Genomic DNA, 25,070 nt, shown 5'->3' on the forward strand with positions numbered 1-25,070 from the left:
GAAGAAATTACATTTAATTTAAGCCATTGAATAAACTCTCCTGTCAGGTTGTTGTAGAAAAACTCCTCCCACTAGGAAAAAATTATCTATATAAAGAAAAAAAGAAAACAAAAACCTCATAAAAATGTGACATCACTACGCCACTGTGCCTAGCAATGCTCCTTCTCCTCATAAGGAAGTTATCCCTAGACTGGATGGCAGTACCTATTTTGTTTGGCTCTTATGTTTAAGCTTTTGGACAAGCTAAAGATCACCCTGCTTCTAGAGATCATTATATAGCATAATGCTGCAAGAGAGGAAGAGGTCTCTTCTGGAAATATTCTTACTCAATTTGTTCTCTGAATAACTGGGATTCAATTTGTTCTCTGAATAGCTGGGATGGCCCTGTTTTCATTGTTTAGCATAGAGCACAAGAGTCTGGACAGAAGCCCTGCCTTCATTCTCACTTCTTTGGAAAGTCCCAGAGTTGAGTGCTTAGATCTGCCATGGAGATTTGCAGACTGGACTATAACAAGAAGAAAGTGTAAAACCCAAGAGGAAGGAGGTAGAGGACCTCCCGAGACAGGAAGATCAAATTTTTTATTAAATTTTACCTTTATGTCACAATTTATATTTTACATTTTAGCCAGAAACTCAGAAGAGCATAGAGAACACCTTGCATGAGCACTGTTGACCAACTGCTGGAATAGAACAGCATGAACGTCTACCAATCCACACGCCTTCCAAGGGATTTTATCTCACTCCGTTAGTTTTGCTTCCTGGATTTTTTTAAGCTAAACTACCCCCTGCTCTTCCTCTCACTGGAGAGCCAGCAGAGATTCAGGAGCTGTGGCAGGAGTGTAGCTCAGGCCTCCATAACACAAAGCCAGCACTACCTCTAGATTCACCTCCACCCCGAGCTGATACAAGCTCAAAAAGTACCCAAACGCCAAACCCCAAAACAAAACTTAAACAGACAAACAAACGAAAAATTAAAGAAAACCATCCCAGGGGGAACATGCTGGGCAGCGGAAGAACAGCCTCCCGCCCCCTTCTTCCCCTCAGAGGACAGGGGCGGGGAAAGACGCGCATCAAAATGGCGCCGGCAGAGCCCGCCTTCCCGCCGGCGGAAGCGGGAGTGACGACAGCGCTGGCGACGGCAAGATGGCGGCGCCCAGCCTGCTGCGCGGGGGGCTGAGGCGGTTGTTCACCGGCCTCTTCGGGAACGGTTGGGCCTCGCCGCCGGTCCGAGCCCTCCGGGAGGGTGAGTGCGGGGGCTCCCCCGCTCCCCGTTAGCTCACCGCGATCGGGAGAAGCGGTTGCGTTCACTGTATTTCAGCCTCTCCCCCCGAAAATACTGTTTCTTCTAGGCTGAATGAGTCTCATTTTGTCCTCCCATCTCTTTTTTTTTTTTTCTTTTTTTTGTAGTCGTGGAGGTGACTGAAGGCAACACGACCACAGTAAGTCCCTGCGCCCCTTTTCCTCAGTAGCTACCTTGCCGCCGTCGCTTCTCCTTCCTTTAGCGTCCCGTATGTGTGTGTCCGCTCCCCGCCTCCCCCCACAAAGAAAAGAAAAAAAAAAAAAAAAAGGCAAAAGGGTCGCTTTTCTGCGTGAAAGATATCCCAGGGTGCGAAGGCAAAACTAAGGCAGGAGTGCGTTGCAAGTGTGGGTAAGCCAGATGGAGGGTTTGGCTGCTGAAGGTCAGGATCGTCACCCTGTTGCTGGTGACGGGTGCCTCCAGTCAGAGCCACCCATGAGCGCCAAACCCCTTGCTGCACCCCTGGTAAGGTAAAGTTGGAAGCTCTGACCAGAGGCATTCAGGACCCAAAACGCAAGAGGCAGTTCTTCAGGTGGGTTTGTTTCTTAAAGTAGTGATACTTGGTGTCGTCTTGAGTGTGGGCAGGCATGAAGGAGGTTTGCCTAGTGGCTTTGTCACTTCACGCTGGGCCGGCCACGTGATGTGGCATCGCAGGAGGGCTCTCTGCCAGCTGCATGTCATGCACATCACTTGCCTTTGATCTGTGTTCTGTTTGTTAATCACTGTGTGTGCCATAGTGACTGCAGGTGATACTAAGCTTGCATCTTATAATGCATTTGGTAAGAAAAAATTTTCAGTGAAATGGTATCATCAAAGGAAGACCTTAAATGCTAAAGGAAAACTGCTCCTGAAAATAAAACAGAAGTTCTGAAACACTGATAAAGAAGAACACTTTCTCAGCTATGGTTTAAGGCAGGAAGGAAAAGACCAAAGCAGTAGAATTAGAATTTTACTTAACTAACACCATCTGATCTGTTGCACTTTACCAAGAGAACTGTCATTTTTTTAGAAGAAGCACTGAAATTACTGGGGTGGGGGAAGGAGGTTGCATTATTCTGTTCACATTACATATGTCAGTAGCAATCTATGCCTTGGCTGGAGACAGGTAGTGCAGATATTGCGAAATGTGTAAATACAGTGAAGAGAGTGGAGCAGGAATTATTTGGGAATAGCTAGAAGACAGTACACTAAATGCTAATCTATATATACATAAATAATAAGGAGAGGACAGACTTTTTTGCTTGTTAAGGAGACAGACAAATCCTGGTTGTTCACGCCTTTGAAAGTCTGAGTTCCCTTCTTGTCGTATTTGTATTAGTGGTCATTGTCATGTCTGAAACATGAATGGAGCTGGTTGGTTATATTCTAGATATATAATATCAGATAGAATATGGCGGTGTCCTGGTTTCTGCTGGGATAGAGTTAATTTTCTTCCTAGTAGCTGCATAGTGCTGTATTCTGGATTTAGTACGAGAATAATGCTGACAACACACTGATGTTTTAGTTGTTGCTAAGTACTGCTTATGCTAGTCAAGGACTTTTCAGCTTCCCATGCTCTGCCAGGTGCACAAGAAACTGGGAGGGGGCACAGCCAGGATAGTCCATCCAAACTGTCCAAAGGGGTATTCCATACCATATGATATCATGCTCGGTATATAAGCTGCGGGGAGTTGGCCGATTGCTGCTTGGCAACTGTCTGGGTATTGGTCTGTGGGTGGTGAGCAATTGCATTGTGCATCACTTACTTTGTATATTATTGTTACTACTACTATTTTACTTTATTTTATTTCAATTATTAAACTGTTCTTATCTCAACCCAGGAGTTTTCTCACTCTTTCAATTCTCTCCGCCATCCCACCGGGGCAGGGGGAGTGAGTGAGCAGCTGCATGGTGCTTAGTTGCTGGCTGGGGTTAAACCACGACAGGCAGTTAGCAAGATGTCTAAGACTGTCAATAAAAGTTTTAAATTTGAGGTGTGACAGTAGGTGTGATGGAAAGTCTCTTTTTCTTCTCCTCAAGTACCAGACTAATCTTTGCCCAGAGACCCAAAGAGAAGAGGTTGCAAGCATGCTCTGAAATTGTTTTAACCAAAACAAGGGGGGAGTGTGCACACCAACACAACACACAGTGGATTGCTGTACCTTGCACTCGGTCAGTTTCAAAGGGGTTGTAAATTGTATTTGCAAAGTCCCAATACATTAGCTGAGGCTTGAAGTAAAAAAGGTATGCATTGCAGTAGCAGAGCCCTTTAGAAAAATAATTCTTCCTGGCCCATTGTAGAAGCATAAGGGAGATCTGGATATTTCTACTGTATAATATCCTAGCATCAATCTAGGATCTGTCAGTGCCCCTAGATGAGAAAAATATGTAGCAAATGGTGTAAACTGACCAACTAAAGGGCTGGTGCATTTTTCAGCATATCCTGGTCACTCCATTTATCCTGCCAATGCGATGTCAGTCTTTTCTGAATCTGTCTTTCCATGCTCATCTTTCTATGTGTTCTTGCTTTTATCAATATTGAAGGAAGTGTTTGACATGAACAAGATGAATTAATCCCGGAGAAATCTGGATTTCATCATCATACTAAGAGTGTAGAACCCCTATATTTCCTCTTAATTCTCTAGCTGAAGAATAATAACTGAGTGGGTTAACAATATGAAATCCTCAGTAGTTGGGGAATAATTGCCAAAAACCGTACACTGAAATTTATCTTGAGAAAAACTGATATTGACAATTCTCTGTTAATTTCCAAGGTGGAATAACAGTCAAAGTACAGTCTGAAGCCAGACTGGCAAGAATCAAGACCAGGTACACCGGCTTCTGAGAGAACAGCTTTACCAATGAACAGAAAATTAGATACTGGCCTATATTTTATATTCATAGTTAACATTTTTGTTTTTGTAAAACTGGCTGTTCTACTTGTGGTTGGAGGAATCTTAGTCAAAATTTGACAAAATTCTCTCTTTTTGAGGTACTGACATGCATGCTTGAACTACAAATAACTTGCCTGTTTCCATTTTGCCGTCACTAGACAAGACAGACACAAATCCCTAGTATAAAATAGTTCTGACAGTTCAGCTGGGTGCCAGTGTCCCGTGCACACTTGCAGAAAATGTCATGCTTTTCTCTTCCCAGGTTTTCAGGCACAGAACTTGACAGTTCAGCCTAAATCAGTCAGCTTTTTTCTTAAAAGTAGCATTGCATTCCACCCAGGGCTTCTTTTTAAACTCTCTGGTGCTTGCGCTATTTGAGACTGTCACTTGGTGTTCAAAAGCTGGTTTTTAATCTTAATTTGACCAGAGGAAACTTCGAAAATATTTTGGAGAAAAAATGGCTTTGTTTTATTGTCTTTTTTGTCCATTCAGCTGCAGTTTGAGATAGCTCTTGCTTCTATTCGTAAGTCCTCAAAAAAAGACAAGTGCACATGTAGATAGACTTCATATTCCTAACATATCTACATTTAGAAAACAAATTTCTCAAGTTCTTCCCACACACACCTTCTACATCTCTTCGCATGTTACTTTTGAGAAAACTTTGAGTGTTCGATGTCACCACTTTGTAGTGTTATAGAAGAGATTATAAAATGATCTCTTAAAGGAATTGTTCAGGGAATTAAACTGGATAAAACATTGGCATGGGGGGGGGGGGGGGGGAGAAAACCACAAACCACAGACATCTCCTAACAGTCTGACAAATGACTAATATTTTTTTTTCTCAGCATTTTCCCTGTTGGTGACTGATAATCTACCAAGTCCCTGCATGTTTTGGTCCACAATGTGCATCTGCTGTTCTGTGACATTGTCGTATTCCAAGAAAAAACGTGTTTTAAAGCTTTTGGCTAAAGGGCCACTACAATTTCAAGGCCTAAAGGTTCAAAGGAGTACTGCAATAAATGGAATTCAGGCGAATATGAGAACTTCACACTGACTTTGAACTAGTTTACATTTAGTAAAACATATACAAGATTTTACCACATGGTTCTCTGTGCTCCTTGGATTTGTTCTTTTTCCCATAGTCTGCGTATATCCAAAGTGCTTGGTATCTATATATAAGCGGGTTGAATAATGCAGATACTGTTCCCCTTACATCTCTGCAATACTGGTCAACATGTTGTAGACTTGAGGAAAAGTATTTGTCAAGTCACAGGTGCAGGCAGAGGTCTAAACTATGCCTGATCATTATATCCTTTGAATTGTCTTCTAGATTGAAGGGAGAATTATAGAGGATGCTGAAACACCAACTCCTCCAAACCCCTCTGGCCAGTGTCCCATCTGTCGCTGGAACCTGAAGCATAAGTACAATTATGTGGTAAGTTTAACGAAGGAGAGTTCCCCTATCCTCATAGCTAGATAAATATTGCTCTCAGATCTGCATGCCGCACAACCTGCCCTTCTCATCTTTTGCTGAGTGTAGTAAAGATAGTTAACTCTATCTCTGCTTGTCTTGGGTGTAGCAAGAGCTTCCTACATAGTAATTGTTTGCCTTGGCTGATGGTGTTCCTGGGGAAAAAGAAGGATGAGCTCATATCAAATAGGAGGTTTTGAATTATACATGTGGCCATCTGATCTAAGGCCATATATCTCTTTTGTGCCCAACTGCCTTTCAGCATTGCACTTCCAGGAGAATCAAACAGTCAACTGATTCAGGCCTGTTCTAACTCCAGAGAGGCCAAAAGACTTGACTAGATCAATTATATATCTTCAAGCACTAAAATTTCTCATTGGATCATTGTCCACTGAGGTAATAACTGGTCTATATAACTTTTAAAACTTTTGATGGGTATGAAGGCGAGCATACATGTTTACATCCCTTGCAACACAAAAGATAGGTTTGATTCAATCTTTTTGCTGGAAATGCTAATGAGAAGTTTATTAGCTAATGAGAGGATTAATAACGCTAAATGTGGAAGATGGGAGGGAAGTCCTGTAATGTTTTAAAACAGAAGCACAACAGTCAAGAACACTTTAGGATAAGAAGCGTGAGATGGAAAATGCAGAATGTAACTTTACAAAAGTTCAAACACAGAGTTTACAAAAGGACTAAGTGCCCCCTTGCAAGCTAAAAAGCCAGTACTGGAGTTAGAAAAGAAGAAAACCAGACAGGAACATGCTGTTACTAAGATAAGGCAACAGAAAACTCGGGATAAGTTAATGTCAATAGCATTAGGGTGAGATACAAATGGATCTGGAGGAAAAGAAATCTTTGTGACAAAGAAAGTCCATTAATGAGGGGAGAAGGGGACTGAAAGCCACGTTGGCTGCAGAATGACTAAGCTGCTCGCATGCAATCCTAGCACACACACACAAAAGAAAAATTATGTTTTAATATCTAGGTAGTAATGGCAATCGTGTAAATGTAAAACAACAGGAAAAAACAAGTACAGAAATAACTTAAGCACTGAATTAGGTACAGACCAGCAGGCCTGGATTGCATGTAGACCCCAGTTCTTAAGGGAATTAGCTAACAAATATATTACTTCACATGCAGGATTTTTTTAAAGGGTGAAAAAAATCCTAAGAAATCACCAAATGGTTGGAAAATAGCAAGTGAAATACTAAGTAGTTGAGAGAGGAAGGAGAATGATGCTGATGATTACCACTTGGTAAATCAAACATTGCAAATTCCAAGTAAAATGGTATCAACTAGGAGTAAAAACAACCAACCTGTTGGATAGGACTAATTATGACTCATGAATTATGAAGAACATGAGTACAGAAATAGTGCCAGACAAAATACTTGCAGTTAAGCCAGGCAGGTGAAACAGATGTGAGATGTAAATGAAATACCAGAGTTTAGTATCTTTCAAAGCCTGTGTTGCAGAAATTAGTTGTCTAGGATCTGAGTGTTGTCAGTGATTCTGACTCAGGCTGGATGCAATATTAAACAGTGAAATAAGTTGGGGGAGGGAAGTATTTAGTGTTCTCTGGTCTGGTTTCCCAGCAATCTGGGAAAGCTAAAAATACAATGAGTTTGCGAATGATAATAAATTAGGAGAACTGGCAAATACTATTAATGTGTGGAAAGTACTACAAAAACAGATCATGTTTGTTTTGTGCTGCCCAAGTTTGAATGCAGCGATTTCTTGCAACTCTTTCTTTCTTCATGGTTGCTGAATTGTGATCAAAATAGACCAATCACTTATACTGGAAAATGTCTTCTTAAGGTTAATATAGTTTTATGTGACTTTTAAATGTGAGGAGTCAACAGCATCACTAAACTGGGTAGGTCTACGGATTTCTAGAAAGCATTCTGTGAGTCATGCATTAACAGCTCCAGAGAAACCATAAACCGATGCTCAGGGATGAAATGAGCCATGGGAGTGGATTAAATCTTGGAAATTAATATGTAGACTCACTTTCTACTGTTGTCTGTGGTCGAAGACTGTTGCACATGGAGATAACAGTGCTATCAAGAACCAAAGAAGCAGTTTTGGACAATGTGATGCTGTAGAGCCTGAGTTCCAGGATTAGAAGTAGGCTGTTGGTCCCAACAGACAATGTAAAGTGTGAGTCATAGGCATGTTTGTAGAGTGAACTAAGATTACAAGTTTTCTTCCACACTTCAGTTCAGTTTGATTCTTAAATGCTGATTTCTACTGTTTGGTATGGAGGCAAGAGAAAACCAAATGTGAGGAGAGATCCTGTAGCCAGAGTCTTGAGAATCATTGCTGAGATCATTCCCAAGAAATTGTGGTCCCAAGAGACAAACTAGAAACATGTCCATCCTTGCTGTCATGTAGTTTTTGAATGCATATGCATCTGGCATGTATATATATCCAGTACTCCTGCTGTAGAGCAGAGGAGAACCTGGACAAAAAGCTAAAGAGGGCAGCGTGAACTGGTATTTCAGAATTGTAGAAGGTTCTTACCTTGGTATTTAGAAGCATTCCTCTGTGGGGCTGATGAGAAACTAGGAGAAATTGCAGTTCTGGAGTAGACCACCTCTTATGCTTGAATAAGTCCCTTATATGTTTGAATGCTTTGTACCAGTCATGGATTTTCAGGCTTTTAAATGTTACGGTGAATGAAATCTCCCTTTGCCGCACAAAGCGTTCTCTGCTGTTTTTCTTTGCTGCAGCAGTGATGAGTAGCAGAATCTCGAAATGCTTAAATAATAAAGTGCAGGCATTTAGCTGAGTAATTAAATAGTGGCGCAATTTACTCATTGGTGGTTAATTGTCCTAAAAGTCTGTAAATTGAGAACAGCTATTTTTGTTAAAGATATAGCCTAGTTCATACAGCATAACCTGTAATCTGTGCTTGATAAGAGATCAGAATAGATGGATCACAGTGGTTCCTTTGAGATTGATAAGCTGAGATCAGTCAGTTGCACAGAAGGGAGAGTGTGAGCTTTTTTGCTTGGGATGCTTGTAATTGGACTGAATGAGGCACTATGAAAAGGGAAGTGTTGAATTAGCCCCTGAGGGAGCTGAGTAATATGACCTCATAGGACTTTCCTTTTGTCATGTGCAACTAGCACAGTCTAAAGTAGTGGCATAATGAGTTACTTTGGCTGTCAGAGAACTGGGGAACCAATGTCTCCAAAGTTATTAATCAACTGAACAAGCATTGTGAGCACTAGTAGGTCATGATTCCAACCTGCCTCAGCTGTGGTGTGGAGGGCTGTAGTTGTCTTTGCCAGTTCAGTCCTTAGTCTCTGCTGAGGCTCAGAATAACAGAGCCTAAGGTATAAATTCCCACAGTTTGTGGTCTGCGTGTGTCTGTCCATTGAAACTGAGACCTCAGTTGATTTTTTTTCATATCCATTGGAGATAAAAAATTATTTTGGTCACTGTCAGGATGCAACTGGATTGAAACCTGCAATCCTGTTACGAAATGCCTGGAGAGTGGTGTACAGCTCCCAGAAGTAAGGGAGAAAGGAAAAACTAGACTCTTGTATAACTGGAAATAATGACTGGCAGACTTGCCTGATACAGCCCAATAGTAATCTGACTACACAGACAGAACTCTTCTTGCAGTAAATGAAAGTTTTAATGAATCGCATGTAACTAGTCAAGCATCCTGCTTTTCAAAGTGTCTGCAGATATTAAAATGCAGAGATGCCTCTGCATTTTGGTTGCCATCCATTCACAAGAATGTGCTGTACTTAGGGTTTCGTTTAGCAAGCTTATCCAGCCCTTTTAGAGGTGAAGGCTAAACTTGTTTTCCATTTTCCCCCTTATCCATTTCAAACATCGTTAGTCTGAGTAGGCAGTAAATATGTCATCTTGCTTTGGCAGCAATTAGGGGAAACCAAACTGCAAGCTTTGCGTATTAGCCCTAGATTAATTCAATCCCAGTTGTTTTCATCAAATGCTGCATATTACAGGGGTGGGAGTCTGGGTCCAGCCTCGTGGGAGCTGTCCAGTGATTAAAGCAAATCCGTGGTTACAGGCTTGGCTGTGCACTAGCACAAAATGTGAATTTCATGGAACATGACGGCACCATGAGAACTTGCCAGACATGTTTTTTTCTTTGACCGCTCCACATGCTTGTTCGCTTCCCTCCACAGCTGCCCCATAAAGTTGGCTGTACCTGTCTGCTTTCTCCCTGTGGTAAGATCCATCTGTGCAAGTACTCTGGGAGAGGCTCCTGGCCTGTTAACTATGGGGATCTTCAGAAATGGACAAACCTTCTGTTGAGTGTGCAGCATTTGAAGCCAAATGGCCTGAGTGTAATTTGGAGCTGCAGCAGCTCGGACATACACGATTTCAGTTAAGAAATGACTGCCACACAAGGGTGTTGGTCACTTGGTGACACTGTTGGTCAGAGATAGTAACAGAGGATGGATTTTCCTGATTTTTTTTTTTTCCACAGGGAGAAAAAGAAAGACAATCACCCTTTGCTTCCCACTTCCCCGCTTTGCATGGAAGCACTTGACAACAAGCCTGTGACTCCATGAGGCGTGGTGGTAATATGAGAAATCACTTGGACCACACACAGCCTTCACAAGAACCTGTGGCCCTACTTAGGCTTTCACGGCTGCAAAGACTGGAACAGCCTCAAACTTGCCATCAGCTTGCTTTTTCCTCTTCCACACAGGTTAATGCAGCAGGCTAGTAGAAAAGTCTAGAAAGTTTTTATCATTCTAGGCACTTGGAGCTGAATAGCCCTTTTTCACTTAGGGAAGTGTTATGTTTGTGCTAAATGGCAAATTGAGCTGTTGGTGATTTGGAGAACTGGATGGCTAAAGAAGAGGTAAAAAGTGGGGTGGAGTCTTGCTCTGGTTTCCTGAATCCAATCCAGTGCATTTCAGGAGTGGCCAAAAGTCAGTGCCCTTGGACTGTTTGGCTGGCTTCCGTCCAGTTTCCGCCAACGCAGCTGGCACCAACTGGTCCCCTGGTTACTGTTCTCATTGGCAAGGCCATGTGTTAGCTGGGCTGAGGACACTTTGCTTCTGTTCTAACCATAGATGGCCTCTCAGGAGCTTGCTGCTAGTTGCTCAGCTGTGCTTTTTGTGTTCTTCGGATACAATGTCACTCTGTATGGGGGTTGATAAGTCATTTTCTACCAGTGAGAAGTTGCCTAACCTGCCATGTTTGCAAAGGAGCTGGATCTGAAAATCAGTCTGAACACATTCATTGTAGACAGATGGAGGTAAAAAGGAAGCCAGATAAGGGAAGAGGGAAATTGTGTGTCATGATGATATTAGCGAGGTTGGGATTGAAGGTGGGGAGGGGGAAGGACAAAAACAAACTACGAAAACCCAAAACAAACCAAAAACCTCTAAATTTTGTCTGCAACACTTGTATGACAGCATCTGTCAGAATTGGTCATTACCAGAAAGCCATACTGAATTCCAGCAGCCCCCTTCAGAGCTGAGCTGGTCTTGTGCAGTGGGGGTGGATGTATAATGCCTAGATAGCTAGGTTTTATGAATATTCATTTTATATCCACTTCTGATTGTTTGCTTTTGCAAGGGCAGTAAATGAAGCTAGGAATGCTCCAGGGAGCGGGGCGCTCTTTGTAAAAGAGCAAAGATAGGGGGATGGGAGCAGGTCTGTGAATCTGTGAACAGGCAGAGTCAGGGTCACCCAACGTGCAAAGCAGCAAGCACTCTTTGTTCTCACCTGTTGCCCTAGACAGGGTGGGTGTAAATTGCTGACGTACCTGGTTTGAATTCTCATTTTGTTGGGGTGCTCGCTGGCAGGTCCCTTCTAGCCTGCAGGCAGCCTCTGCATGGTCCAGCTACCTCAACTATGAACAACATCTTTACAGCAGCGGTGGAGAAGTAAACTCTCAACCAGCAACAAGTCTATCAACAGCTGGGGAAGAAACAAGCACAGAGTCTCCAGAGGCCCTTTGGGCCAACTTATGCCAAGATCAGCCTATCAAGGAGACCTGTCTATATTGGCCTGAGGGGTACACTTGCAGTGGTGCTCTGTGTGGAAATGGGGACCATGTATCTAAATACAGCTCTTGTACTGTGTACAGTTAATGGAACACTCATGCAACAGCTGTTGCTGCTGTGTTTAAAAATTTGTTTTTATTAAGAGTGCTTTACATTTCTAGAGCTCTTAATTGGAAAGGTCAACAGCAGTGTAATCTAAATTATTCTTTAATCACAGACAAGCCCTCAGCATGCTCCGAGTGCTCCTTCCATCCAGCATGGTTGTAACAGCCCCACCTCATAACACGCACAGTAGAAGGACTGAAGGCAGCAATTTATCCTATTAGGTCTTTCTCATCAGCACACGTTCTTTTCTTACAAGAAGCCTCTTCATGCAAGATCTTGGACCATTTCCCGGCGCTCCACCCCTCCAGAGAGACATGTGGGAAGTTCCACCATGGGAAACTGCATAAAAGTTTGAGGAGTAGATAGCAGAGAACAGTCCTGCTCTGAGGGAACAAAGGAGGGGGCTAGAGGTGATCTAACATATCTGTGACCTTTAGGATAGCAGCTGTGATGGCATTTCAAGTTGCGTAAACACTGTCCATCTGTAGGTCTTGTGTAACTGTGCCTGAGTACCTAGGATACATTATCTTAGCTAGAATCTTGGAGCAAGTGACAGTGAAGTAGCAGGAATTGCAGCTGACATCATGTGTTTACACTGGTGAAGTCAGGGGAAGACTCAGACCATCTGAGTGACCTGACTGAGCTAAGCTGGCAAGGCAGAGTGACAGCAAGCAAAAGCCACTTGTTGTCAGGCTGCAGCCAAAATGTGTAGGAAGGAATCATTGTTTTGTTTTGCTTTGTTTTGAGTTCTGTACACAGCACAAGGGTCAGCACAACACCTAAGAACCACAGCAGTTAAAATATCTGTAGGACTGATGGGTTTGCCCTTCTCTTGCTCTCTCAGGATGTCCTGCTGCTGAGTCAGTTTATCCGTTCTGATGGAGGGATGCTGCCACGAAGGATCACAGGCCTCTGTTTGGAGGAGCACAAGAAGATTGCTGTCTGTGTGCAGATGGCTCACCGTGCAGGTACCTAGCTGACTCCTGAGACAACCCCTTACTGTGGGGTACCCATAGAACCCCTTGAAAGGGGTCTCCTGACCAATTAGTATAGCTCAGTGAGATGTCATTGTCCAGTCACCCAGCAAACTCGTTATGGTCCAGGTGCTGGGACAGGATGATGGACCAGAGACTACTTGTTCCACTTTCTATGTGTCTTGGTTCCTGCCTTGGCAGCAGACATTTATCCCTGTAGATGAGTCTACTGTTGCAGAAAGATCCAGGAAGTGGCTCAGTCTCTAGTAACTAATGACTAAATACCAGCTTCTGAAATCACTTGATTTAATGTAAGCTTGAGCTACGCCGTTAATAACAGGCACCTGTCTACCATCTGCCATATGAAGGCTTTTTTGCTTTACCCTGCGAGCTGGACCCAGGTTGACACAGTTGGAGTATTGTGCTGATCTTTATGCCTGGTACCCAAGTCTATCCAAGTTAAATGGACTGAGAATTTTAATAGTAATTTTCATCCTGGAGATGGAATCTGATTGGACACCAGTGCTCTAAGTCCTCTCAAAAAGCCTCTTCAATGAGCCCAAGTGGCTCTGTCTTTGCTGTTTATTTCCTCTCTATACCCAGCAGAACCTCCTAGCTTCTCTTTGGCTGGGGTGCAGGTTCAGCAATGACTAAAGATAAAATAACCTTTCTACAGTACTTGAGTTTTTGCAGTGCTGTCCCAGTAGGGATCTGGGTTGCCTGGCTTATGAGGTGTAATGTAACTTCTGGATGCTATAGAGGCAAGGAGGCACTGTAAAATATTCTCACGCCTTTCTTTTCCTGTTTCAGGTTTGTTGCCAAACCACAGGCCTCCACTTCCTGAAGGGCATATTCCCAAGAAACCCAAGCTCAACAGGTGAACAGTCTTGTCTTTCCACATCTCTTTCTTTTCAGGAATAGATTGGAAGAGGAAAAGGATTTCCTGGGTAAAACATGCCTCAGGCAACAGGGTTCATAAAGAGTACTCATAGCATTTCAGAGAAGGAAGGTCTGTCATGATATTCTCTTGTCAGTCTTCTAAGGACAAACCACCTCTCATTCAAACTATTTATCCACACAGGATTGAAACTGCCACATGTTAGAGTCTGCCTTCCCTTCCTCAGCTGCACTCACCTCCTCATCACTAACACTCAGTAGGGCAGTCACAGGAGGATGCCAGAGACAGGGTCACAGCATCACAGAGTAGTTGAGGTTGGAAGGGGCCTCTGGAGATCATTAGTCCAAGCCCCCTGCTCAAGCAGGGTCACCTAGAGCAGGTTACCCAGGACTATGTCCAGTCAGGTTTTGAATATCTCCAAGGATGGACCTTCCACGATTTCTCTGGGCAGCTTGCTCCAGAGAACCACCCTCACAGTGAGACAGTGTTTTCTTATGTTCAGACAGAATTCCTTGCGTTTCAATTTGTGCCCATTGCCTCTTGTCCTGTTACTGGGCACCACTGGGAAGAACCTGGCTCCATATTCTTTGCTCCCTCCCTTCAGGTATTTATAAACATCAGTAAGACTCCCCCTGAGTCTTCTTTTCTCCAGGCTGAGCAGTCCCCTCTCTCTTAGCCTTTTTGTGCCTGGCTCCCAACAGCAGGAGGGTGCCCAGGAGGGGTACTAGCAGTGGGTGGGGGGCTGAGCAGCCAGCAAGGGCCTGTCACAAGCCTGTTCCCCTCTGCCCCATCCCCATTTTCCCTAGTCAGTGATTTGCCCTCCGCCTGCCCTTCCTGTGCAGCAGGCTCTCTTCCCCCTCCCTGGCCTGAATGGCCCCTGGCCTTTGGTGGGCAAAGGGAAAGCCTGCAGCCGCCTCCTGCACTGTGCTGGGTGCTTGGAGGTGCTAATCCCCTGTTTATGACCTCACACTCTGTTTCCATGGGGATGTCAGAGCAGTTTATGAACCTCGCATTAGCAAGCTGTGGGGTTACCAGAGGCCATGGGGCTGTTGCTGGGAGAGCTTAGGCTGCGGGACTGGGGGCAGCTGGAGACTCCTGCATTTCAGGTCTGGCTCTCTGCAGTGGAGATTTGGGACAAGCTCTTGGAAATGTCCTGTGGATACTGGCAGGCTGCACACTGGGTATCAGTAAGGATCAAATTACAGGACTTAACATTTGATGCAGCCCTGTAGCCATCACATACTTCAACTCTGAAAACTTCTGCTTCCCTGTGTCTTACAAGTCTTTGGGATTCTTCAGTAGCTGTGTCTATCTAGCAGCTGTGAGGTGGAGCACATTACCTAGTTAGCATTCACATAGCAATCCTGCATAGCAGGTTGCTACAGGAAGTGGTAAATCCTGTATCTTGCTGAAATCACACCAGGACTCCAGATCTAATGCCTCGACTCTTATAAGTTGTTCCATAGACTTTTAGCGAGAACAAAGAACGGATACCTTCGGATATGTTCTACATGCAAGTAGTTATGGTACACCTCTAAAATTAAGAGATTTAAATTGGACATCGGTATCCAAGCCCTCCCTATCACATTGCTAGTCCCTCCCTACACCACCCTTGTTTTTCTCCTCCCAGCAAGGGAACGTAGCAAGCAGGGTGGAAGCAGAGTTTAGAAAAAGAGAGCAGAGCTGTTGCTGAGGCGATGAAATAGCATTGAAATAGGCAAGGGTGTGGTGTCTGGGTGGAGACAACAGAATGGGATCAAGAAATCGGATTGAAAGTTTTGGTGGTGGGTCTGGAACTAAACAAGTGAGTCCCAGAGCCAGGATAAACTGCAGGGGTACTTCAGGAGTGTTCCTTTGGTCCCTCACAATATTGTCTTCTCAGCCTGCTGGAAGGGGAAAGCTCTGCTTGTTGGAGCCTTGTAAAATCTTGGCCATTGTGGTTCTGTGAGGGTTTTGACTGTGAGTACCCCCACCTGTTCTTCCCATATTGCTCTCTGGAACAGTAGCGGGCACCGCATAAGGCAGGAGATATAAATTGCTTCCTTCCTCTAGCCTGAAGGGAGGACTGAAGGGTACCCATGTCTGAAGACATTCAACCAGTACTTATTTTGGTAAGAGCTCTGGCTTCATCCAAGCTTACCTTGTCTTTGCCTCTGTTGTACTTGTTTCTAAAGCTTTCTGTAAGTCCATAGTAATTTGGGAAGCACTCAACCAGTGGTGCTGCCAAATGCAAGTGAGCTGGCAGGGGAGGACAGGGGCAGAATTGGGCTGGGACTTCTGAGTGGAACAAGCTGCCTTGTTCGGTGCCATGAGAACATGACCAGGTCATCCTGTAATCCTGTCTGGTGTAGTATCAGGGCTGTGCACCTAACTTAGCCTGTCCTTTCACTGCGTTTGTGTCTGCTGGGTTTTCAAGTGTCAGTCTGTGAAGGGATGAACAGGATGTACAGAGAGCCTATCATAGCAGGCAGTGCATTGCACAGTTAAGTGATTTGTGTTCCAAATCCTTGAGCTTCAGCTCTTCTTGAGATGACTTGGCTGGTCTAGTTGTCTTCATCTCTCTGCTTAAATGAGAGATAACAGTGCCTTTTTGCACTGCTGCTGTAGTCCTGCGAATGCCAATGGGGAGAAACTGAGGTGCCCCGTAATACGCTTGGGCCCCTTGTTAAAGCTCTTCCAAGGCAGGAACACAGGTAATGTGCATTCATAGAATCATAGAATGCTTTGGGTTGGAAGGGACCTTTAGAGGTCATCTAGCCCAACTCCCCTGCAGTGAGCAGGGACAGCTTTAATTAGATCAGTTTGCTCAGAGCCCTGTCCAACCTGACCTTGAATGTTTCCAGGGATGAGGCCTCCACTACCTCTCTGGGCAACCTGTTCCAGTGCTTGACCACCCTCATTGAAAAAAATTTATTTCTTATGTCTAATCTAAATCTATTCTTCTTTAGTTTAAATCCATTATTCCTTGTTCTGTCACAACAGGCCTTGCTAAAAAGATTCTCCCCATCCTTCCTGTAGGCCCCCTTTAAGTACTGGAAGGCCGCAATAAGGTCTCCTCGCAGCCTTCTCTTCTCCAGGCTGAACAACCCCAACTCTCTCAGCCTGTCCTCATAGGAGAGGTGCTCCAGCCCTCGGATCATTTTGGTGGCCCTCTTCTGGACCCACTCCAACAGGTCCATGTCCTTCTTGTGCTGAGGGCCCCAGAGCTGGACGCAGTGCTCCAGATGAGGTCTCACCAGAGCAGAGCAGAGAGGCAGAATCACCTCCCTCGACCTGCTGGCTACACTGCTTTTGATGCAGCCCAGGATTCGGTTGGCTTTCTGGGCTGCAAACGCACATGGCCGGCTCATGTCCAGCTTTTCATCCACCAGTACCCCCAAGTCCTTCTCCGCAGGGCTGCTTCATCCCCCACCCTGTACTGATATGGGGGGTTGCCCCGTCCCAGGTGCAGGACCTTGCACTTGGCTTTGTTGAACCTCATGAGGTTCACACAGGCCCACCTCTCCAGCTTGTCCAGGTCCCTCTGGATGACATCTCGTCCTCCTGGTGTGTCAACCGCACCACTCAGCTTGTTGTCATCTGGAAATTTGCTGAGGGTGCACTCGATCCCACTGTCTATGTCATTGATGAAGATGTTAAATAGCACCGGTCCCAGTACGGACCCCTGAGGGACTCCACTTGTCACCGGTCTCCATGTGGACATCGAGCCATTGACCACGACCCTCTGGATGTGACCATCCAACCAATTCCTTATCCACTGAACAGTCCACCCATCAAACCCATATCTCTCCAATTTAGAGAGAAGGATGTTGTGGGGGACTGTGTCGAACACTTTACAGAAGCCCAGGTAGATGATTCCTTAACATCAGTTTAACCAGCCCTTGTGCTCTCTAGTTCTGCCTGCAGTGATGGCTTTTTCTGTGCTCCACCAGTGGGTCTACTCTGAGTGTGGTGTTGAAATACGCTCTTCTGCACCCCATCTCCTCCAAAATAACCCTCACCAGCTGCACTTCAGGAGCAGGCTGGAGGGCCCATGTTGTAGATGCTGAAGCTGTTGAACTGCCACCAGCTGCTTGAGGGACCTTTAAGCTGATCTGTGAAGGAACCAGGGATCCTGGCACAGCAGCTTGCCCATTTCTGTGCACTGATGAAAGGTGCACAGGTGAAAGAGGCATCACTTGCTTGGCTCTGCAGCAGTCTGGTCCTCCTTGGTCAAAAGAAAGTAGTCATGCGGAAACAAGCCAGCAAACAGAGACAAATTTGTGTTGGGGCTGCAAACCTAGACGGATAGTTCTCACAGGTGGGCTAGCAGTATCCAGTATACTGAGAATTTAGTCCATTCCCAGTGACGTCCTCTGTTCCTGCTGTCTCTCCCCCTTGCTCATCTGCACTTACTCTCTTGCTATCAGGAGCTTGCATTGCACATGGAAGAAAGCTTCTGCATACAGAAGACGCAGTTCCTGCTATACTGTTCTAAAATAGGAAGGTGCAAGATGAAAAGAATAGGCAGAGCACCATAGAGGTGTATAATCTGTCTCAAGACTGTGACAATAAGTTTTGCCCTGCTGAAGGACAGCATTTCTCTGAGTCTTATCTGTACTTCTGTGCACTCACCCCTTCTGCCCCAAAATTCCTCTCATTGCCCCCCTGTAAGCAGTCTGTTGTCTAACTCTTCACTCTGAACCAAGAAATCTTTCACTTTTTTAAAGGAGGGTCTTCTGAGAAGTCACTGTCTACTCCAGATCTTACCCCACATACTTCTCTGAGAATTCCTACCACCTGGGGACACAAAGTCTTACACTGAGCTGAAGAGTGTTTTGTTGATGGTAGAGCTCTTGACATTAGACTACATCATCAGCTGCTAGAGTGACAGAACCAAGATGAAAGGCTAAGATAACCTTAGGGACTGATTCCACTCACACCATCTGAGATTGAAGGAGATTCATTGTGCCTCTACCATAATACAGACCTGAGCATTCACTTACTGCATGTAGACTCTGTGGATGTTCTGTAGACTCAGAGCAGCAAGCACAGCCTGGCAGAAGTCTGGCGGATTACTTCATTTGGATGAGCAATCCCTTTCATTTCTTTACATTAAAGTTCTGGTTGATGCTCCCTTTGGCAAGGCTTCTTCCAAGGTTGGGTCAGTATTTTTGTGAGCAGCTTTATCTGCTGCCAAAAGAGGGACAGACCAGCCTGATGAAAAACTGCTTTGTCTCTGCTCTTTGCCCCTGAGATGATGTACAGGCCAGCTGCATAGGAAGAGCTCTGTGGCTCCTGGGCAAAGGTGCTAAGGAAGTACATGAAGAAGGGCTGAGGAGCTGTGTTAATGTATACTTTTGAGAGCACCAGAAAAGCTGTTCCTCAGCTTTTCCTTGGCTGCACTTGTGGCTGCACTTGTGGCCAGAATGTTTGGCCTATGTCACAGTCACCCTGTGTTAAAGTGAGCCTGCTTCAAATACAAAGTGTTTGGCATGCACTGGCTGTCACCTAGCTGAGATTAAAACGTAACATGCCACTGTATGGAACTATCAACAAACTGTCTTGTTTTAACAAAGGTCAGGGGTACTGCCCTGCAGTTGATCTAGTGATGTGAAGTGTGGATTTATCATCCAGAACCCCTCTGCCTGCTCTGCCCCTCCAGAAGGTGCTCTTCTGGTGCTTACTCAATGATGTTTTCCAAAGAGCAGAATGCCTGCTCTGTTTTCTGAAGTGGTTTTATTGTCTCCATTGTATGAACGTTGGACATTCCCTCCTACATGCCTCAGATTTCTCTGCAGAGAGGTAAGAATTTCCCTGCTTTGCACTGGGTCTCTTGGCAGCTGGCCTCCCCCTACCCCCCCCCATCTCCTGATCCTGTTTCTACTACTGGAATGCAAGAGGAAGAGCAGAATGCTTTGGGAAGTAGCGGCCCACAGATCCCACCTTATTCTTGGTCATCTGAGTATCTAGCACAGTATGAGATCACCCACCCAAGATGTAATGTAACATAGAGGAGGAGATTGAGAACTGCAGAAGAAGGTATAATGTGAAAGTGAAATGCTAGTTTAAGCCAAGCTGTGTGGTCCTGGAGGTGGTAGGAGGTGTGTGAGAACACCTTGTGGTCAGAATTCAAATGGGGAGCGCTCCACAGCTCTCTCTTCTACCCCCTGCAAGTTGGGACACTGTCCAGGTGAGACTTACCATGATATTTCTCATTTCTTGGACTTTAGTTCTTTGCCTTTTTGTGTTCTGCCTGATTTGGTTTTGACAGCAATATCTCATAAATGTTATCACTTAACTACTTTACTAGCTATGGGTGCTTTTGAAGAAATATGGCCATTGGAGTACCCACATCATCCATAAACTCGAGTCTACTGTCCTCTCCCCCTCTTCCATATCATTTGCCTGCAGAACTTGGACATGGAAAACCACTGGAGTTCACCCCCCATCAATGCAGAATTACTCCCTGCAGTTCATTTTCTCATGTTTGGCCCAGTCTGGGGCTTTCACTGTTTCCATGGGATGATTCCACAAGCAAATTTGTCTTGCAGCCAAGGATTGTTCCCTCATCCTCAGCCTGAATTCTCCCTTTCATAACTTCCTGCTGTTATTTCTGCATCCGTTTGTGCTCCAGCCTGGCATGTTCCAGTTAAGTGCTGCAGAAACAAAATATTTTCACTAGCCCATGAAGCTGAGGAAGTTCTCAGGGATTTCACCAGCACTGTGCAGAGTGACAGACTGTTCTCATATTCCAGATTCATGTGTGTGCAGGCTACCACACACCAGAACCATTTGGGAAACAGTCAAGCACAGCTGCAGGTCAGACTTCTATCCTTGCTTTCAGGAATGGAAACCTGAATAGCTCAGCAGTTTTCTCTCCAGCATGGAAGTTGTCACATGGATAGTGTGGACTAACACTATCCAGAACAGTCACTGAGTTCAGGCCAGCGTCTAGATGCTCTCTTAATGTGAATATAGCACTCATTTTCTTCTGGCAGGTCCAAAATATTGGTTGAAGCTGTGAAGTTGTTCCCTTTCTAAAAGGACTAAGGGATGTGACAGGTTCCCTGAGTCTGGGCTCTGTCAGCAAGAGGTGCTGTAGATTATGGACTACTTAATTTTTGAGTTCTCAGCTGCCACTCCATTTTCAGCTTCCTACTAGAAGAACAGAACTTGGCACGGATAATATCCAAGTCAATCCCTCCTCCATCACCTGAACTGAAGAAGTTGCTATGTGTTAGGAAAGAGGCAAGTTCCTTATGAACTCTTCGTGAATTACAAAGTTCTCAGGCTCTGTGGACATAGCTTGTACCTGGGAGCAGAATCTGGTGTCACTGCTATCAGCATTTCACTCCAGCAGCATGTGGTTTCTCTCATCTGCATGGAAACTGCTGTGCATAGCATGTGAATTGAAAAGCAAAGAGCTAGAGTGGCTGCAGGTGAGCAAAGCCAAGAGGTGTCATGGGAAGGGATGTGGCAGGGAGGAGGCAGTCTTGCCAGCACTTTGATCAAGTGCTTCCTGCAGTCTGTAGCCCTCTGCCTTCTGCTCTTAATCCAAACAAAAGCCAGATTGAAAAAGTTCGGTGAGCGTTCAGAAATTCAGCCTTGAACTGCACCAACGTGGCCTTTGCTTGGGCTACATGCAGGACTGCAGTTGCCCCATGGGTAGGTCATTTCCCCTACCCAGCACGTGGAAGCCCTGTGCCTACTCCTAGGTCTTAAGTGGCAGCCTCTGAGTGGGAAGGCTTTGGGGCCCTCCTGCTCACTGAATAAAATCCATGGAAACAGACTTCCACGTGCCACAGGGATTGTAGGTGATTGCAGTGACTGCAGGTGACTAACCACAGTTGTTTCCATCCTGTTTGTATCTTGCCTTTTCCCATCAGGAAGATCCCACCAGGATTCCCATCACACTTTATCCAAACTACTCATTTGTGCAGCTGGAGTCTAGGGATTCTGGTTATTGACCAGGATCCTACCATACTTAAGGGAGCAAGGAGAGCCCCAAGGTGAGGTGCCAGTTGCTGAGATTGACAGTTCTGTTCCCTTTGTCCAGAGTGAGAGCACTGCACACTGAGATAACTGGTTAGGAGACTGTGGACCAGCTGCATTTGGCATCCACATGGAGTCTCTGTCCCGACAAGCCTCAGCTGGTTGAGAAAATTCAGACCATCTGCCATTGTGTGTTTGTAGGTTATTGTAAAAACTCCCCAAGACAAACCGTGTGGTTGGATGCAATGGACAGTTGGGTGACTTGGCTAGAAAAGGGAGTACACTACCTTGCATGGACAGCAGAGTTTGCAGGAAAGTCCTGTGCTGGGCTTTGAAGCTGTCACATGTGAGTTTTGTGGTTTGTTTTTACTCGCAGGAAAAAAAAAAAATCTGTCTGTGAAACAGTGAGAACCAGGGTTAGTCAAAGAGGAAAAGGAACTTTGTAGACTGACTGCTCCCAGGCATCAGGCTTTTGCCACTGCTGAATCAAGGTTAAAAAAAAAAAAAAAAAAAAAAAGGCAGCAAACAAAATAGGACAAGTTTGAGTTTGGGACAAAGCAAGTATTAAAAGCACTAAGAGCAAATGTGCTCCAGGAAGGGAAAGCGTCCAAATGTCTGTTTCAGCTAACAATGAAAAGCCCCAGCCTGCAGTCCCCAAAGGAAGCCAAAAGCCTGGACCAGAGGGCTGGATTAGACCTGCTCAAAAGAGAAATAACAAAAGCTTTAAAATCAGGCCATTACTAAATCCTCCTTCCTATGCAGAATTGGGGTGTGCGCTTCCAGCCCCCACACAGAAACGGAGGGATTTCTTAAAAAGCCACTGTCTGTCTAAACCTGCACACAACATTGATGTGTATCTCACATTCACACATTCACTTCTCTCCCAGTGAGATCATTTATTATCACGGGAGCACTTTCCTGTAAGCATGTGGACACGTGACCAGAACGGCACTTGGCACACTGATGCATTAAAACTATTTGGGATTTTTTTCCGCCTTTGCTGTAAGTGAAGTCTTGCAATATCAAAACTTGTGCTACAGACCTCCCCCTGCAACAAGGGGAATGTGAAAAGAGGGACCTAGCCCCATGTGCCTGTCAAATACCCCTACAGCTTCTCCCAAAGGAGCTGCCTTGCCATTGTTCTTTGCCAGATTCCAAACTCGGGACCTGCGTTTGGACTCTCTGAACTCCCCTTGCATGTGAAATTAGAGACATGAGAGTCTCTCCTACTTCCTGTCCTGATGTTGTTATGTAAGGGATTCCACTAATGCACTAGCATAACATTAAAGGTCAAAAGGGACTAATTTAATGCATGCTTAGGAGAGTAAGTGGCTGGGTCTTGCTCTACACCATCTCTGAAATCACTCCTGCTGTTGCTTCTAGGTGTTTTAACTATCATAAACTCCTCAAAGCAAAAGTAAAGCATTTTGGAAGTGGCTTCATTTCAGTGGCAGGAACTTCCAAATGTGATTCATTTTTCAATCTGTGCTGTTTGGGACTGCTGAGGAAGAAAAGCGCTAGGAAAATGGGCTGCTGTTACACAGTCTGTAGCTGCCTGGCATAGCAAGCTTTCTTTGTAGTTCTCAGAAATGCGCCAAATGCCTTCAGACAAATGCATTACATGGTCTCTGTCCAAAGTTCTTAATATCTCAAATTTGCACGATCCAAATAAAAGGTACCAAAGCTGTTTGGGGAGAGGATGACTGATTGAGGTTACATTAAGACCATGGGATTACTCAACAGAGGCATGCAAACATCGCTGGACAAAGTTTATCAGTCTGTTCCAAATTCTAATTTGTTGGAGCATTGTTTGTGCAGATTATGCTAGGGTTTTACTTTGAATCTTCATTGTCTGAAAAGACTCCTCTTTCTCTAAGGACTTCTATTCCCCTCTCTACTGGTAGCAAAAGATTTAAAGCCTAACAAAACTCCAGGCCACCCAGCCACAGGGTAAGATTTCCAGTAACTGATTCTAGATCTGAAATCCCGCGCCTGTTTGCAAAGCAAAATCTAAAACTTCAAATGGTGAAAAGCAGAGGATTTTTGCCAGACATTGCTCTTCTCAGAGGTTTGTCATTGTGATGATAATCCATTCTGGTACCTCTCATATTGTAGGTTCTGACTTCCTGCACCAGCGAGCTGCAGTAGTATTGAACAGAGAATACTAAAGCAAATTTGAACATATGAAAATACAAGACTAGGCCAGAAACCCATCCCATGCAGAAGAAATAACTGATTATCCTCTGAAAGTAAACAAATCCCTTTTTAGAGACTTTTATTTCTCACAGAGTTTAGCCTTTGTAATTAATTTACCTTATTGAGGCCAACTGTTGAAATAATACCTCCCATACAGGCTGGATGCATTCAGTCTTGGACTTAGTTGCAATGAAGGAATTTGGCTCTCCAGTTTAGCTACAGGTGGACAACTTGCCAGCAGCCTGGAGACTATACCTGATTTCTTTTGTGAGACTGGAACTCAAGCAGGTGCCAGTAGGTTCAGTACAGAGGTGCAGCTTAGAAGTCCCACAACAAACAAAAATTCCTTTCTGATGGTCCCTTCTGAATTGAGGGAGCTCTGCTCACAGTTGTTGCTTTTAGAAAGAGTGGGGAGGCAAAGGCTACAGTCCCTGCTCCTGCTTCAGTTGGAACCTTTTCTCAGTGATCAGTCTCAAACTGAAATGCATTTGTGTTGTTTTGACAGGTACCTGACCCGCTGGTCTGTCAGATCTGCAAAGCCCATCTGGAGGAGGGGCCCTAAGTGGTGCAAAAAACCCATGCCAGTTGGACACCCTTTGCTGAAGGATAATGTCAAATATACACACAAGCCTCTCTGTTTAAATCACTAGTTTAGTGGCATAAACCACTAGAACTGGCATAGTCAGTAAACACAGCTGTTTTCCACGGTTCTGCTTTTTTTTGCAAGTTTGTCAGTATCTCCAATTTTCTTATTCCAAAACTGTCATTAGTACTCTGTATTGTCTCCAGTGAATGAGCTGTGATCTGCTCCTCTAGGACAATACAAGATTCAGCAAAGCAGAGTTCAATGTGCAGAATGATTTGGAGAAAGCAGGGGGCACAGACTTTTACCTCAAAGCCAGAAAGGATCTGAAGGCTTTTGTTTCATTATGGTCCATGACTGGGTTTGGAAAAGGATGTTTCCTTCTTTTTCCAGCAGTGAATGATGATTCCCCATTAATGTGTGTTTCAACTCAGGTTTGCCTCATTTGGGCTTTTGTACCTGTGGTACTGATGGAAGGAAATGACTCCTGCAGCACTATGTTTCATTGGCAGTAATAGAAATTGTTAATGATTACTGAAATGAATTTTTTTTGTAATTTGTACTATGCATAATTTGCAGCAGAACACCTGTGGCAGTGGCAGACAGGCATGTGTGCGTCTTATGTGTCCCCTTAAGGATTCCTGGCTTGTGCTTCACTCCTGGGTCTGGCAAATACAGAATGTTGACATCCTT

General features: G+C 44.7%; 1 protein-coding gene across 1 annotated transcript; it reads left to right on the plus strand.

Moving 5' to 3' along the window:
• Window positions 1–1,143: 1,143 nt before the first annotated feature.
• Window positions 1,144–25,034, plus strand: MRPS18A (mitochondrial ribosomal protein S18A). Its single transcript, XM_075707779.1, has 6 exons — window positions 1,144–1,243; window positions 1,408–1,439; window positions 5,501–5,605; window positions 12,597–12,720; window positions 13,537–13,603; window positions 24,300–25,034. Exons 1-6 carry the CDS (start codon window positions 1,144–1,146, stop codon window positions 24,442–24,444), a joined length of 573 nt encoding a protein of 190 aa, XP_075563894.1. The 3' UTR covers window positions 24,445–25,034.
• Window positions 25,035–25,070: the final 36 nt, after the last annotated feature.

Source organism: Pelecanus crispus, chromosome 3 (genome assembly GCF_030463565.1).
Source record: "Pelecanus crispus isolate bPelCri1 chromosome 3, bPelCri1.pri, whole genome shotgun sequence".
NCBI classification, from domain to species: domain Eukaryota; kingdom Metazoa; phylum Chordata; class Aves; order Pelecaniformes; family Pelecanidae; genus Pelecanus; species Pelecanus crispus.